The sequence below is a fragment of the Eptesicus fuscus genome, chromosome 3 (genome assembly GCF_027574615.1).
Source record: "Eptesicus fuscus isolate TK198812 chromosome 3, DD_ASM_mEF_20220401, whole genome shotgun sequence".
Classification (NCBI taxonomy): Eukaryota; Metazoa; Chordata; class Mammalia; order Chiroptera; family Vespertilionidae; genus Eptesicus; species Eptesicus fuscus.
The window spans coordinates 69,914,344-69,930,551 of record NC_072475.1 but is presented as its reverse complement, the minus strand read 5'-3'; the positions used below and the strand labels follow the sequence as shown (position 1 = coordinate 69,930,551).

The 16,208-nt window shown below is 39.4% G+C and overlaps 1 protein-coding gene across 1 annotated transcript; it reads right to left on the bottom strand.

The window, feature by feature from the left end:
- Window positions 1-281: 281 nt before the first annotated feature.
- Window positions 282-11,782, bottom strand: DPPA2 (developmental pluripotency associated 2). Its single transcript, XM_054712077.1, has 8 exons — window positions 11,759-11,782; window positions 9,264-9,387; window positions 6,690-6,835; window positions 6,519-6,602; window positions 5,800-5,929; window positions 5,569-5,715; window positions 2,894-3,089; window positions 282-330 (listed from the first exon to the last, which is right to left on the bottom strand). Exons 1-8 carry the CDS (start codon window positions 11,780-11,782, stop codon window positions 282-284), a joined length of 900 nt encoding a protein of 299 aa, XP_054568052.1.
- Between the last annotated feature and the right edge of the window lie 4,426 nt (window positions 11,783-16,208).

The window sequence follows — 16,208 nt, the reverse complement described above, 5'->3', positions numbered from 1 at the left end:
GAACTCTTACTTTCTGCTCAATTTTTCCAAAAGTCTTAAAACTGCTTTAAAAATCTATTAACTAAAATAAAACTATATTCTACATAGCTGAACACCTGAAGCAGCAGTGACAGTCACTTTTTGGTAAACCTCCAATACAGAATCCAAACATTCACATCTGTTCTCAAGGCATCAGGAATGCTGAGGGTGTCCAGGGCAGAGCACAACAGTCAATGGGACACAAGTTAATTTAGTTGTGAGCTCTCCACCATTTCTTCTGGGTTGGGAGTGTTCAAACCAGGTTACCTTCTCTTCCTCATTTTACCTAATTTCTCCATCATCTTTTTATTCCTAGAAAACAAGTGAGAAAAGAATTAGAATAAGATAACCATTCCATACCAACCCCCTGGAAATGAGCAATAAAATAAGGAATCTACTTCTGGAGTTCCTAAGTAGTTAGCACCCGCATCCTCACCTAAAAATGGTGGGTGAAAGAATTCTATGTCTTAAACAAAGAAACAAGATTGTCCACTTAATATCAAGCCACACATTCTGTTTACTACAATCGGTTCCATTTCCTTTATTCTTTATACTGTCCCTTCCCTTCCCACAGTTTCTTCCACATTCCCTCTCTGTTCACACATGCTCATGATTTTCCCATTAAAAAATACAAAGAAAAAAGAAGGGAGGGAGAAAGGAAGGAATGTAGGAAGAAAGGAAGGAAGCACCCATGATCTTATTATTTCAGCTGACTGCTATCTCCTCACTCAGGTGGTACAGATTATCAGTCAGTATGTCCTGCCATAATCCTTCACATGCTCTAACTTGTCACTATCACATTTCTGCATATACTGACCCCCTTAACCCACTCTCGGAAAAGGTACCAATTATATCCTAAACTGACATTCTCGATAGTACTGTGGCTGTGGCCTATGTGGCACAATTGGATGGAGCATTGTCCCATGCACCAAAGGGTTTGATTCCCAGTAGGGGAACATACCCAGGTTGCAGTTCCATCCCAGGTCCGGGCATGTGCAGTAGGCAACCAATCAATGTTTCTCTTTCTCTCTTCCCCTCCCTTCCTCTAGCATCAGTTAAAAAAGCAAGCAAACAAACAAAACAAAAAAAAACCAGCACTGCATTATTCATAATCTTACATGGCCATCTCACTGCCAACCATATTCTTCAGAAACTCTGCCCATTGCTTCTTTTTCTTACTTGTTTCCCAACCTTTAACAGTCCTTCTACATCTCCATTGTTCACCTGCCATCAAAATACTGATTCTCTTTAGGGTTCTTTCCTATGTCCCTTTTAATTCCTACATTCTCTTATGTACAAATTTACCATTCTGGGGCAGGGTGTTGATAGTAGTAGAGGAAATTGGGGGGGGGGAAGGGTGTGACACAACAGAATTTGGGAACTCTTACTTCCTGCTCAATTTTTCCAAAAGCCTTAAAACTGCTTTAAAAATTTATTAATTAAAACAAAACTATATTCTACATAGCTGAACACCTGAAGCAGCAGTGACAGTCACTTTTTGGTAAATGCTAATGGCTTCCAAAAATGTTTCTCTATAAAACCATCCTTATCTCAAGCCTCTAGGCCCATGTCAAGCGTGTCCCACATGTCATATTCTTCCCCACTGAACTGAATAAGCTAGCACCCTTCCTTTTACATTTATCCCATTCCTGTTTAAATTTTTTGCCAAGTTTATGCCGAAACCGGTTTGGCTCAGTGGATAAAGCGTCGGCCTGCGGACTCAAGGGTCCCAGGTTCGATTCCGGTCAAGGGCATGTACCTTGGTTGCGGGCACATCCCCAGTGGGGGGTGTGCAGGAGGCAGCTGATCGATGTTTCTAACTCTATCCCTCTCTCTTCCTCTCTGTAAAAAATCAATAAAATATATTTAAATAAATAAATAAATATTTTGCCAAGCTTATAAATTATCTTTTCAGAATTATTAGAGTAATCTCTTACTTACCCTCCAACCTAGTTTTTGTTGCAAGATTACAGTCCACATACAATCCATGTCCTTAAAAAAGCCTTAGTTTCCCTTGACACCCATCTTACATCACCTCCACCCAAACTTATCACTAAAAGCTGTTACTAATGGGTGAACATTAAGAGTTCTATAGTCTAAAAAAATAAACAACCAAAAAACAGTTCTATAGTCTATAGAAAATCTAAACGAGTGCTTGTGTATGCCTAATGCGTATTTTCCTGAACACTGGGTTTATAATTATCATAATATTCTCAAGGGACTGTATGTCCCAAAAGTGACTGAGAAATTATAACCCACCAGATAGTGAGACCATCATTACAGATAGAAACCCATTAGTGATCTACCCCTCCCTCTCCAGACTTATTTGTCAATATAGCTTCAATCATATTGACCTATCTGCTATTTCTAAGTATGTCATGTTCTTTTACTTCCAGTTATTTGTATGGGCTGTTTCTACTACCAAATGCCCAAATTATTATTTCCCAACTGATAAGATCTTCCTCAGTGCATGTACTCCTTTCTGAAGTTTCCCTAAGCTACTCTACTTATTCCTCAGCATCTCTTTTTTTAAATTTAAATTCTTTATTGTTTAAAGTATTACATAAGTCTCCCTTTTCCCCCATGCTACATGGATTTTGCCTTACTAATTTTTTTTAACCCAGCTAAATATCTGACATATTAAGAACTTTATTTCTTAAAACAGATCTCTAAACTTGAGGAAATTAATATTCTAACTTGTCACATACTTTAAGATTGCTAAGAAGCCACACTTATCTGAGTTCTAATCCACTATCAAGTTCTTTTTCCTTCCTATGTTTGCCTGATCTATATGGCAAATTAAGAAAATAATATGTTTGACCATTTGCTTTCTCCTACCAGTTAGATATACAGAAAAAAAATATTTAAGGGTTACCTCTTAACACAGTCAGGGCATAACATATTATCTTCTAGGTCTGGGGATGGGAAAGTACAGGCCGGTAAAAGTAAGAGAGAAATCATCTTCGTGGGAGTGTCAGGCACCCAGGTCTGACCTGCATGGAACTGCAGGCGAACCCAACCCTTTTTGTCTGCCAGGAGATGTCTGCCATGGACCACACACCACCTGACACCTGGGGAGGAAAGAGAAACAAATATAAGCAGTGAAAAGCAAGTAATTGCACCCCAATCCAACCTCTCAGCAACTCACTCTTGACTTTGTTCTTATTTTCTGTTGATGGATCAATTGATTGAGAAGCATGAAAAAATGTAGACCAAAAGACATTATACTCTAACTTCACAGATTATATAGCATAAGGGATAACAATTACATTTTTAAATGCTTGCTAAGTGGTTTGCATGTATTCATAAATTTATTAAGAACATTTATATTTACCTTCTATTCACTTTTCTTATTTAAAAATGAAGTAACTGAAGCTTGCAGTGTTAAATATTATAATTTTCTCAGAACCAAGCCATGGATCCAGGTATTAATTCACAACCCATTTGTCTAACTACTTCATTCTACTGTTTCAAATATATAAAAAACAGGCAAAAAGATCTTTGTTGAAAGCCTAAGGAACAATCTAATTGGGGAGAGGGTTATTTAAGACAAAACAAGGTAAGGTATCAAGTGTTTGAAATTGAGAAAGAAGCAGTCACAGTGAGCTCAAATATTCATAAAAACTCCCCAGTCAGACTGTAAAACAATAGAGATTATGTTTAGCACTATATACCCGGTGATTAGGAACACTCTTAGATCATAGTAGATGCTTAATAACTGCTAAATAGAGAGGTACTACTGCCCTAGCTGATTTGGCTCAGTGGATAGAGCATCGGCCTGCAGATGTTTCTGTCTCTCTTTCCCCCTCCCTTCCTTTCTGAAATCAATAATATATGTATATATGTATATGTGTATATATACTATGTATGTATGTATTTAAAAAATAGAGAGGTACTAAAAGGATGAATAAGTGTGCAATGCTACTAGGTCATATGGCACATTAATGAAAATTAGAAAGGTGTCATTGCTGGGTAAGCAGTCCTTCAGAGACAGCTATGTTACTAGACAGTGCTTTTGGAAATTAGCAAAATGGTGCTCATTTCTTTTCATACGAGGGAGTGTGACTTGGAGAGCAGACTGTAGGCCAGTTTCAGCTTCTGTCTGTCTTCCTTTTGGTTGGGTTCCTTGTGTAATGAACAACGTGCCTTACAAGTCAGCCCTGGATAAAAGAGGAGCCAGAACACTTTTGGAAATGATGTGGAGAGAAAAAAAACTCAAGCAAAAAAGAATGGAGGACTTTTAGCTGACCTGAGGTAGGGCCAGCTAGAGAAGAAAACAAAAATATCAAGGAGAGAGGAGGATTTGGAGGAAGGCAGGGCTAAGTTATTCTCAAGATTTCTTAAGAGGATAGGGACCCCAAACTTTGCTTATTGCCTGCTTTTTAATGTGCCAAGTTATATCTCTTAAGTCTCACAATTACTCTTTGAAATACAATAGTTGTAATCTTCATTTTATAAAACAGGATACCAGGGCTTGTGCTAACTTGCCAATGCGACATACCAAGGAAGTCATAAAACAAGAATCTGGCCTGGGTGCTCTCCCTCCTGGGAGCATGCCTGTGCCTTTTCCTTTCCCCTGCCCTTTCCACTCTCTCTCTACCCTCTCCCCCAGGCATATTACCATTAGCTTCCTCACTCCCAAGCTCCAAGGGCCCTTCATTTACCTCTATAACTTGTTTCCAAAGCCCATTTCTTCTAGAAATTACTTTTTCTACCTCTGTAATTTACCCAATAATTGTTCTCTTACAAAAAAGAATCTGGTCTAGCTCAGTGGTTGAGCATCGACCTATGAACCAGGAGGTCATAGGTTTGATTCAGTGGACACATGCCCAGGTTTCGGGCTCGATCCCCAGTTTGGGCCCATGCAGAAGGCAGCGGACCAATGATTTTCACTCATCACTGATGTTTCTCTCTCTCTTTTCCTCCCTTCACTTCTGAAATAAAAAAAATATATATCTTTAAAAAAAAGAATCTGAACCAGGGCTGTTCAAATCCCCACATTATACTATGAAGAAAGCCTTGAGGAAAGGGAGAGGAAAAGACCTCAGGTTGGCCCTAGCTGGTTTGGCTCAGTGGACAGAGCATGGACCTATGGGTTGAAGGGTCCTGGGTTTGATTCTGGTCAAGGGCACATGCCTGGGATGTGGGCTCGATCCCCAGTGGGGGGCATGCAGGAGGCAGTGGGTCAATGATTCTCTCTCATCATTGATGTTTCTATTTCTCTCTCCCTCTCCCTTCCTCACTGAATCAATAAAAATATGTTTTAAAAATAAAAGACCTCAGGCTATGGCTGACCGCATTATCAGATTATGCTTTTTTCCCCACCTTGTACTTCTGCTTTGTCATCAGAAAGGGTCACCACTCTATCACCTGGCTTAGAAATTCATCCAGAAAAACTCGACTATCAATCAAAAGGTAAGTTTTCTATGAATCTAATATCCAATCTACAGATATTTTAACTCTTTTCCTTATACCACCTTTCAGTATTGGACTATTGAAAGTTAACCTTCTTTCTCTGCTATGGCGCTTACTATTTAAAGTTGATCTTACCAGATGTTTGCAGCAGAAAATTCTCAACAGAAATAGGAATTTTATATGTATTTGCAGCCTTAGATAGCGAGCCTCTTGCAGCAATTCTTGACCATGCTGCCAACATGGCCTCACGAGCTGAAGTTATCACTTCAACTGTATTGGTCACTTCAACTGTATTGGCCACTTCAACTGTACTGGCCACTTCAACTGTACTGGCCACTTCAACTGTATTGGCCACTTCAATTGTACTGGTCATTTCAACTGTATGAGTCTCTTCCTCTCTTTTACTCATCTGATGACTTTTCTTACTCCTTGCTTTCTTGGTCAATTCCCCCGAACATGACTGCAATGTGTCCTCTTCTGGTGTTTCAGCAACACTCTGCAAATGAGATTCATGAAGAGTATTCTGTGAAGTGCTACTACCATAATGACTTCTATATCAATTTTATCATTCTTTATACATTTACCCAAGTAGGTCAGCATGGGAAAGGTTTAGGAATATTAGTTCCTTTAGAGTAGTGGTTCTCAAATGGAAGAAATTATTGATTGCTAAAACTGTGAGGCAGGAAGCACTGCTACTAACATCAAGTGGATAAGAGGCCAGGGATGTTTAGTCTGCTAAACATCCTAAAATACACAGGACAGCCTCCAAACAAAAAGAACTTATTTGGCTCAAAATGTGAATAGTCTTGGTTGAGAAATCTTGCCTTAGAGCAAGCAAGGTTGAGGAACCTTTTTTTGACCAACAGCCATTTGAATATTTGTGACATCATTCGCTTAATATAATTCACTTAATATAAATTCATGTTGCTATGAAACAAGCTCCTAGACAACCTGCAGTTGTCTTGGCATGGCCAGATGAAATGATTTCATGCGCCTTAGATGGCTGGACATTCCTCACCCCTACGTTAGAGGTACAACATATGAAGAGATGCTGGGAGAGGAGGAACAATTCAGTCAGAACTCACATTTACACTGCATCCATGCTTCCCATTCACTCGCTTTTTTTCAAAATAAGCATGTTCCCTGAGCCTCAGATAAACCTCTAGTTTCTAAGGAAATTAAGGAGAGAAAAAGCAAAGTTAGCAAGACTTTGAATATTGGCTCTGAGCAGCAGAAATTCTCACCAATGTACTCACCTTACCATCAGTACTCAAATTCAATTGTTGGCACCAGTTCTGCAAAGTGTTGAGACGTACTTTATTATATGATGGCAAAGTGGTTGGCAAGGGAAGGATTGGTTTTGGGCAATCTTTGAATTGTTCACTCATTTGAGGAAGATTAACTGAAAAAAGAAGAAAACCAAAGTAGTAATAATTTAAAATTTGTAAGATTCTTTATAATTTTACCTTACAAGTTCTCATTTATTTCTTACAACCCAATTTATGCAGATAGGTACCAAATATTTTTTCTCATATTACAACTAAGATAACAGATTCAAGAATAAAGAACTTGCCCTAGCTGGTTTGGCTCAGTGGATAGAGCATCAGCCTGAGGACTGAAGGGTCCCTGGTTCTACTCCGGTCAAGGGCACATGCCCAGGTTGCAGGCTCAATCCCCAGTAGGGGGTATGCAGGAGGCAGCCGATCAATGATTCTTTCTCATCATTGATGTTTCTATCTTTCTCTTCCTCTGCCTTCCTCTCTGAAATAAATAAAAATATATTTAAAAAAAAAAAAAAGAATAAAGGACTTGCCCTAACCGGTTTGGCTCAGTGGATAGAGCATTGGCCTGCGGACTCAAGGGTCCCAGGTTCGATTCCGGTCAAGGGCATGTGCCTTGGTTGTGGGCACAAGTGGGGAGTGTGCAGGAGGCAGCTGATTGATATTTCTCTCTCATCGATGTTTCTAACTCTCTGTCCCTCTCCCTTCCTCCCTCTAAAAAAACAATAAAGTATATTTTAAAAATAAAAATAAAGGACTTGTCCAATACCACATATCCAATAAAATGACAGACTTGGGACTCAAATGTACATTTTGATATTCAAAATTCCATGTTGTTTTTTAAATATATTTTTAAAATTGATTTCAGAGAGGAAGGGAGAGGGAGAGATAGAAACATCAATGAGGAGAGGGAATCATTGATCAGCTGCCTTCTGCATGCCCCTTACTTGGGATGAAGCCCAAAACCCAGGAATATGCCCTGACTGGGAATTGAATCGTGACCTCCTGGTTCATAGGTAGGTGCTCAACCACTGACCACGCCGGCTGGGCTCCATGCTTTTTACACTAACATAGCAGCAACCTGTTGTGTTTATGGCCATCACCACCACCTAAATAGAACATTTTGGATAGCTCCTCCACAATGTCTAGATCTTGGACCAACAGGAATCCAAGAAAGCACCCTAACCAACAATAGTTATCCTTTTACTTTCCTCTACTCAATCTGCTTGGCCGTAATTTGTCATTATGTACTTCATCATCTGAAAATACTTATTCAATGCCTTATATGAAGTGCTAAGGAAATAAAGGGTTATGATATTAAAAGCTGCTAGATATTTGATCAGTAATTACTCAACCTAGCAAAATATTACATGTTTTTCAAAATTATTTTATCTTCCTAATACTCTATGATCTCACTTGTATGTGGAATTTTGAAAAGCAGAATTCACTCATAGAAACCGAAAGAATGGTGGTTGCCTGGGGTTTGGAGGTAAGAAAAATGGGGAGATGTTGGTCAAAGGGTATACATTTTCAGTTATAAGATGAATATGTTTTGGAGATCTAATGTACAGCATGGTGCCTATATTAACAATATTGTATTGTATGCTTGAAAGTTACAAGATAGAAAATCTTGCCCTGGTCAGTGTGGCTCAGTTGGTTAGAGTGTCATCCTATATGCAGATTCCTGGTCAAGGCACATATCCAGGTTTTGGATTGGGTACAAGAGGCGATTGATCTCTCTCTCTCTCTCTCCCCCTCCCTCGCTCCCTAAAATCAATAAAAACATCCTCAGTCCTAGCTGGTTTGGCTCTGTGGATAGGAGTGTCAGCCTTCAGACCTAAGATTTGTTTCTAGTCAAGGGCACATGCCTGGGTTGTGGGCTCAATCCCCAGTAGGGGGCGTGCAGAAAGCAGTGGATCTATGATTCTCTCTCATCGATGTTTCTATCTCTCTCTCCCTCTCCCTTCTGCTCTGAAATTAATAAAAATATAATTAATTAACTAATTACGACATCCTCAGATGATGATTAAAAAAAAAGAGTAAATCTTAAATGTTCTTACCACAAGGGGAAAAAGCTAAGTGTGTGAGGTGATGCATGTGTTAATTAACCTTATTTTTGTAATCATTTTACAGTATATATGTATACCAATCATCACAATATACACCTTAAAATTACAGTATTGTGTAAATATATCAATAAAGCTGGAAAAAATTAGTCTTTGTAAGAGGTATGTAAAGTATGTATTAACCAAAATGAAGAGAAGGTTGAGGGTCATGGGTTGGAAATTTGAACTTCTATCCAGCTGCCCCATAAAACTATGCTCTTTCCAAAACACGCCACATGCTGATTTTTGTGTGTCTTAAAAGCAAGGCAGTACATAGTGCTTAGCAAATGACAAGCATGGGAGTTAGAGAAATCTCTTATTACAGGTAATTGAGGTGAGATTTAAGCTGGGTCTTGTATGGCCAAAGAAGAGAAAAGAAAAATCCTTTTTCCTGGGCTTTCCAGAGCTGGAGGAGCAGTACACTGAGCAATCCTTATCATCACACCTTTATCGTTGCTGTCTGAGGTTGAAGAAACACTTGGTTCCACTTGATGTTCATTATGTTCCTCGCTTATTGGAACCAAGGTGAGTATCACATTTTCTTCTTCTAATTCATCCTGAAAGAAATCCTGAAAAGGGTCAGTTACCAATTCTCATTTGATGCATACAATTAAACTGCTTACTTTCAAATCACAACTAATGAATACAAAACTGAGAAGGTGATGGGAAAAAAAATTACTGAGATTTCCTTAAATATGATGTTATTATCAGACCCTTTACTAGATTTTAAAAAACAAACAAAATGAGAAAATGGGTAAAAACAGATTTACAAGTGATAAAGAGAAAATGGAAGGGCCCCCGCCAGTTTTGCTCAGTGGATAGAGCTTTGGCCCGTGGAAGGGTCTGTGGAAGGGTCCTGGGTCCCAATATGACCATGTGCCGGAGGCAACCAATCGCTGTGTCTCTCTCACATCCATGTTTCTCTCCCCCTACCTTATACCCTTTAAAAATCAATGGAGGCACTTCCGCTTCCGGTTCCCAGCGCAGCCTCCGGTCCCCGCTTTGCTGTCAAGCGACGAGATGGTGGCGTGGGCAGGTTCCAGGCGATTCGCGGATGATGGAGGTTGTTTTACAACGACCGTCTGGGGAAGAAGGTCCGCGTGAGGTGCAACACCGATGACACCATCGGGGACCTGAAGAAGCTGATCGCAGCCCAAACGGGGACCCGTTGGAACAAGATCGTGTTGAAGAAGTGGTACACGATTTTTAAGGACCACGTTTCTCTGGGGGACTATGAAACCCATGATGGGATGAACCTGGAGCTTTATTACCAATAAAGCGGAATTCCTTCCTCGTGTCCTGTCCACTCTCCCCTTTTCTCCTGCTCTCAGCCCCAGCACTGGGATGGATGCTTGTTTTTAAAAAGTCATGTTAATAAAAACTTAGAACAACAACAACAAAAAAATCAATGGAAAAATATTTTCAGGGGAGGATTAACAAAAAAGAGGAAATTGAAGGGGTTTGCAGAAACCAATCCCCTCGTGGTCTCCCTTTCCATCAACTAAAACACTAAATACTTTCATTTAATCTCCGAAATCCATATGAAATGTGTTGCTGCCTTCCCATCTTCCATCACATGATTTACAACTCAAGCGATCATTAACTCTTACTGGCAGATGCAAAAATCTAGTTATTAAAAATCCATTCTAACTCCATTCTTTCTTTAGATTACTCTCCTGCTTGATTAAAATACTTGCATCGCTCATCATTTCTTTTTGAGTAAATGACAAAACTCTCTCAGGTAGCTTACATGACACATTCCTAGACAGTGTGGCCCTGCCATTCCAGCTTAAGAGCTTTCTGAGCTCCAGCCATCTTGGCTTATTTCAGCCTAGGACCTCAGGAGAGAGAATGCATCTGTGCTACTCCCTTTGCTATCACAGTAACTAACGCAGTGCCCAGCACGGATTGGCCTTTAATGATCTAGTGACTGCAAGGAGAAGTGGACAGGCAGGAAGTAACATTTACTGGTTTTGTACAGTAAACATGCACTATGCTAGATGCTTTCTGTATTTCTCTTGTTTAATCCTTATAACATGCTTGTAGTAATTTATTAGTTTTCCTATTTTACAAATTAGGCCACTAAGTCTCAGAAATTAAATTACCAATGCCACAAAGTAACACATGCTTGAGTAAATCTCTGAACTGTAATACACTTTTCCCACAGCAGCCAAGTGGCATCTGAAGCAGCCATCCATTTCCCCTATTTAAATAATCTTAATGACTTTCTGTAGCTATCAAACTCCTAGCTTGCAAATAGGGATTTTACATTTGTATACCACTTTTTCAAAGCACTTTCACACACATGCAATGGTCAGCTTCAAAAAAGCATTGACATTATTGGAGAAGTATTACTCCACTCTAGAGATAAATGGGGCTCAAAGCAGCTATATGGCCTGCCTATAATCATATATTTAATGTTGGCCAACTCAGTCCTCGTCTAGCCTGGTACAGCAGCCCTGAAAATACCCATGAAGCCTCTCCTCCAGTCCAGGGTGACCCAAGCCTGGTCTGGAAACCCATTTGATACCAAGGCCATTGGGATTACATTACTTCTCACTTCTGGAAGAAACTAATCGGTCCCTTCATGTTTGGCCTTATCCATGTTAATCTTTCCCGAGTTCTTTGTACAGCAGCTCTCCTTCTTTTCAGTCTTTATCTTGTTGACCTACAACATGCCTTTCTGCAAAATAAATCTCTTACTTTGTACTATGAAGAAGAATCTTTGCTTTTCCTTTCTACTCTCGCCCAAGTATACAGAGCCACAATCACGTGCAAGAAAATAATCAACCATGAAGAGATTCCTAGATGAAGAAATGAGAGATTCCTAGACGAAGAAATCAATTAAGATTCTTGGCAAGAGAAAAACATAAGTGAGCTCCGAAAAGGCTTTGAAAAGTGAATCTGGGGGAAAATTAATTTTATTTAAATTAAACTTACCTTTTCGCTTCTTGAGTTTGCCATTTCCAGGAACACTCAGAGGAAGGCAATGCCAGCAGTGTTGAAGATACGTGCAGTTGACTCCATTTAACCACAGGGTTTCTCTTTTTATAAGCAAATGTCTCCTTCGACTTCCTGTTTCTCAAAAGAGCTTTTCTTTCTCTTCCCAAGCCCCGCCCTTCCGCCATTGTCTGACTGGGTGATGTTTTTATCAGTTTTATCCCCTATCTTATCTTAGAATTTTTGGGTAAGTATTAGCATTCGTGAATTCTTAAAAAGAGAGATTTTTACTTTTAAGAAATAAAGACTTGGGATAAAACTGGAAGTGAAAAACTCTTGAAGACAAGTTACAATTGAACAGAGTAGTTTTAAATATTTCTCAGAGAATACTGATGATGGATTGAATGGTGTTATTATGGAAGGAATAAAAAATATTCAGAGGTATTTCATAACTGATTTAGGCCCAAAGGTGTGTCACTCACTGGAAGATTAGATTTGAATTGTAGGGTTTGAATAACATAATCCCTTCTGGATTTAGTTCTAGACGTAAATATTAACATTGTAATACTGGGGAGCGACCCACAGTTTGAGAACCCCTAGCAGGGTCGCCTAAGATCATCGGAAAACACAGATATTTACATTATGATTCATAACAGTAGCAAAATTACAGTTATGAAGTAGCAACAAAAATAATTTTATGGTTGGGGTCACCACAACATGAGGAACTGTATTAAAGGGTCAAAGCATTAAGAAGGTTGAGAACCACTGACCCTGAAGAAGCCACTCCAAGGAGTCAGAGCCACTAAAGAAATTATTAGCAAGCATTATGGCAGCTTTGTCATGCAGTGGTCTCACGGGGCGCTTTCTCTGCCCTAGGAGATTGGTCAGTCCTTTGGTCTCAGGACCCATGGAGCCCAGATCAGTTTAATTTCGTTTATATGTACTATATTCAAAATGTGGTCTGAAAGGGCTCAGCTTCAGTTTACTGAAGAAATGACTGGGAAAATAAATTATGAGACCATACCCCAGATCTTCAGGATGTGTGCTTCATCAAACCTTCACGGTAAAGAATTACTTTAAAAAAAAAATTACTTAAAAGTCTAGAAGCATAGTCTAGATCAGGGTGTGACCAAACGGTTTTGGATTAGACAGATAATGGTTGGAATCCTGACTCCTTTCTTTCAGATTAGAAACTGAATCGCCCCTTGGAAATTCAACCAGAAAAGCACTTCACCTATCTACTTGAGGGGGGTGGGGTGGGGGGAGTGGCCTGGTGGGCTTTTCCTCGGTAATTTAGAGAGGAACTAATCCTGTAGCCTGAACTGATCCCAGTGCCTTAAGCTAGTCAGAACTTCAAGTGGGAAAACTATTTTATTACCACTTTTTTTCTTCTTAGCATTTATTACAACATAATTATCTTATTTGTTTTCTTGTGGTTTGTTTGATGTTGGTTTTTGGGTGTTTTTTGTTTGTTTGTTTTTGCTTTTTGAAACTTATATTATGGGAAAGTTCAAACACATACAAATCAGACAATAATGTCATGAACCCTCTATATCCATCATCCAGCATCAACAACTATTGAGTTCTAGCCAATCTCATTTCATCTCAAACACCTCCTATTCCCCTGGGTTAGTTTGAAGGAACTACCAGACCTCCTGTCATTTCTTTTATAAATTTGGGGATGGGAGACTTTTTCTAAGTATAATTACTGTTAGGCCTACAGGGCAATACAATCTTTAACGGCCATTTGCAAGCTTCCCGCCACAAAACAAAAAAACAGGTAAAACTTGCTGGACAACAGGAATCAGGCCATACAAAGAATGGAAACTGTCCTGAAGGCACCTGACTGCACACCTGCATTCCATCCACATTCCAAGCCCGCCAGCTCAACCCCCAAACCCAAATGAACACCAGTTTCCCGCCAGAGACTGCATGTAAGGATGAAACTCCAGTTCTTGGGGGCTGCCAACATCGACCCAATGTCCCCTTGGCTCGGTGCTGTGCAGCCCTTCCCTTTGGATATCCCATCCCCCACCCCCTTTCTCTACATAAATTCAATTTTCTTTAGTCATCATCTGAGATGGCTATTTAGCCTACCCAGGTGTGTTAACCCACCACAATGCTAACCCACCACGTTCACCTTTCAATTACAATATCCTTTTCATATCTGAAAATAATTTTATTTTTGCCCTACCCAATTTGGCTCAGCAGAGAGTAGACTGTGGAATGAAGGGTCCGGGTTTGATTCTGATCAAGGGCACTCAGCCCGGGCTCTGGTCAGGGCTCATTCAGGAGGCAACCAATAGATGTGTTTCTCTCACTTGAATATTTCTCTGTCTTTCCCCTCTCTTCTACTCTCTCAAAAAATCAATGGAAAAATATCCTAAGGTGAGGATTTAAAAAAAATAAATAAATAAAAAAATAAATAAATAACTTTATTTTTTGTTTAATCACCCAAGGATATTTTTTCCATTGATTTTTAGAGAGTGAAAAGGAGGTAGAGAGGGAAAGAAGGGGAGAGAGAGAGAGAGAGAGAGAGAGAGAGAGAGAAACACTAATGTGAGAGAGACACATTGATCAGTTGCCACCTGAATGTGCTCTGACCAGGTCAGAGATTGAACCTGCTACCCACGTATGTGCCCTTGACCAGAAATTGAACCTGAGACCTTTCTGTGCATGGGCCAATGCTCTAACTATTGAGCTCACTGGCCAATGCAATATCTAAAAATAATTTTAAATAATTATGTAATATTATCAAACCATCCAGGCTGACAAATATGTAGTGGTATTATAGAAAAGTAAGAAGCTAAGAAAATTCCAGGACAAGTGGAATGGGAAAGTTGAGACAGATAGTTAAACGCAGTTTGTATCCATCAAGTAAATCCTATCTTCCCTAAACCAAGGACACTTAAGAGTAAATGGTCTTCACTCTCCTCCCCAACCAGAAGGTAAATAGCTTAAATCACCCTACTCAGGGAGACAGATAACAGAAATCCAATTAAGTCCCATTTGCCAACCACACCCAAGGACAAATTAAAAAAATAAATCTCATTTTGGTATATCAGCATAAAGCTAATGAATATTCTATTGATTCGATTCCAAGACCTCCCTAAATCCCCAGCCTTTAGAACCCCTGAAAATGAAGGTCCCAGGGACCTTCTATGCTGTGTCTGGCTGTGTCTGAATGCTGGCTATGCAGGTTTGCTCCAGCTTCTTCCTGTCTTCCTCAGCCCACCCAACCCCCTTTTGAGTAGAAGCCCCTATCAGCGCTGCTGCTAAAGGATGTGGTGTAAACACTGACCACAGACTCATGTGACTCTCTTACCAGTCTGTGACACTCTTGAGTTAGCAAAGGCATCTTCATTCTAAGCATAGCGCTTGGTTCAGAGAAGGCTCTTAATTAGGTGCAACAAATTTCTCTAAGTTGTGTTACATCAACTTAAGATTGGGGCTTCAGTATATACCTCAAAGCTCAAAAGCAGGATGTAAAGCTATTTAAAAAAAAATAATAATAATAACCTAGGCCTGGCCGGTATGGTTTGGTGGTTGAGCAACAACCCATAATCCAGGAGGTCATGGTTAGATTCCCAATCAGAGTACATGCCTGAGTTGTGGTCTCAATCCCCAGTGTGGGGCATGCAGGAGGCAGCAGATCAATGATTCTTCCCCATCACTGATGTTTCTATCTCTCTCTCTCCCTCTCCCTTTCTCTATGAAGTTAATAAAATATATTTTAAAAAATAATCTAGGCTGTAGGGTAGATATATTAAAAATTAAGAAAAATTGTTTATGAATACTTGCATTTTAATATTTATTTCAATAACAGGGTTCTGAAAGAAAAATGCATTACCTATTTCAAATATATTTTTATTTGCAAATGCATTGTATTTTCAAAATCCTTTTAAAAAAATAATTAGAAGAACATATTCTAAAGGGTAAATATTTATGGAGCACCAACACATAACAGGTAAAAGTGGAGTGACTCTAGCTGAGAAATAAAACCCGTAAGACATCTGCAGAGCCCTCGGGTTCTGAGAAACAGTTTGGCCATGACAGTTCCATCTCACTTCCAAATGGAAGGGACCGCTACTGAGTTCTTTCCTTTTCTGAGGAGGAAAATGAAATTGTACTGGAAGGTGTTCCCAACTTTTGCCACATTCTTCATTTCAAGAAATTCCCACTTAAAAGGACTATTGAACTAATTTCTACTTTAGAGCAATAGTTATAAATCTTAACCTTCTGACTGAGAATAAATGGGCATTTTTGCTTTTTTTTTTTTTCTTTTGAAGGAAAAAAACTCTTCTGAATGATGGAACAATAGTGTTTTGCTTTATCTATTGTTTCAAGGGGCAGCAAAAGTTATGCTCAGAGACTGAATTGTCTTTGCCAGCAATTTATTTAGCCCTGGTACTCTGTGGAAATTACAATTACACATCCACATTTAATACGA

Coding starts and splice junctions, on each gene's coding strand:
- DPPA2 (XM_054712077.1), bottom strand. CDS start 11,782: ATGGCAAACTCAAGAAGCGAAAAG. Junction 5,716..5,799: donor TCATACAGTTGAAATGACCA/GTACAATTGAAG, acceptor ATACAGTTGAAG/TGACCAATACAGTTGAAGTG. Junction 3,090..5,568: donor TTTTCTGCTGCAAACATCTG/GTAAGATCAACT, acceptor TTTCCTCCCCAG/GTGTCAGGTGGTGTGTGGTC.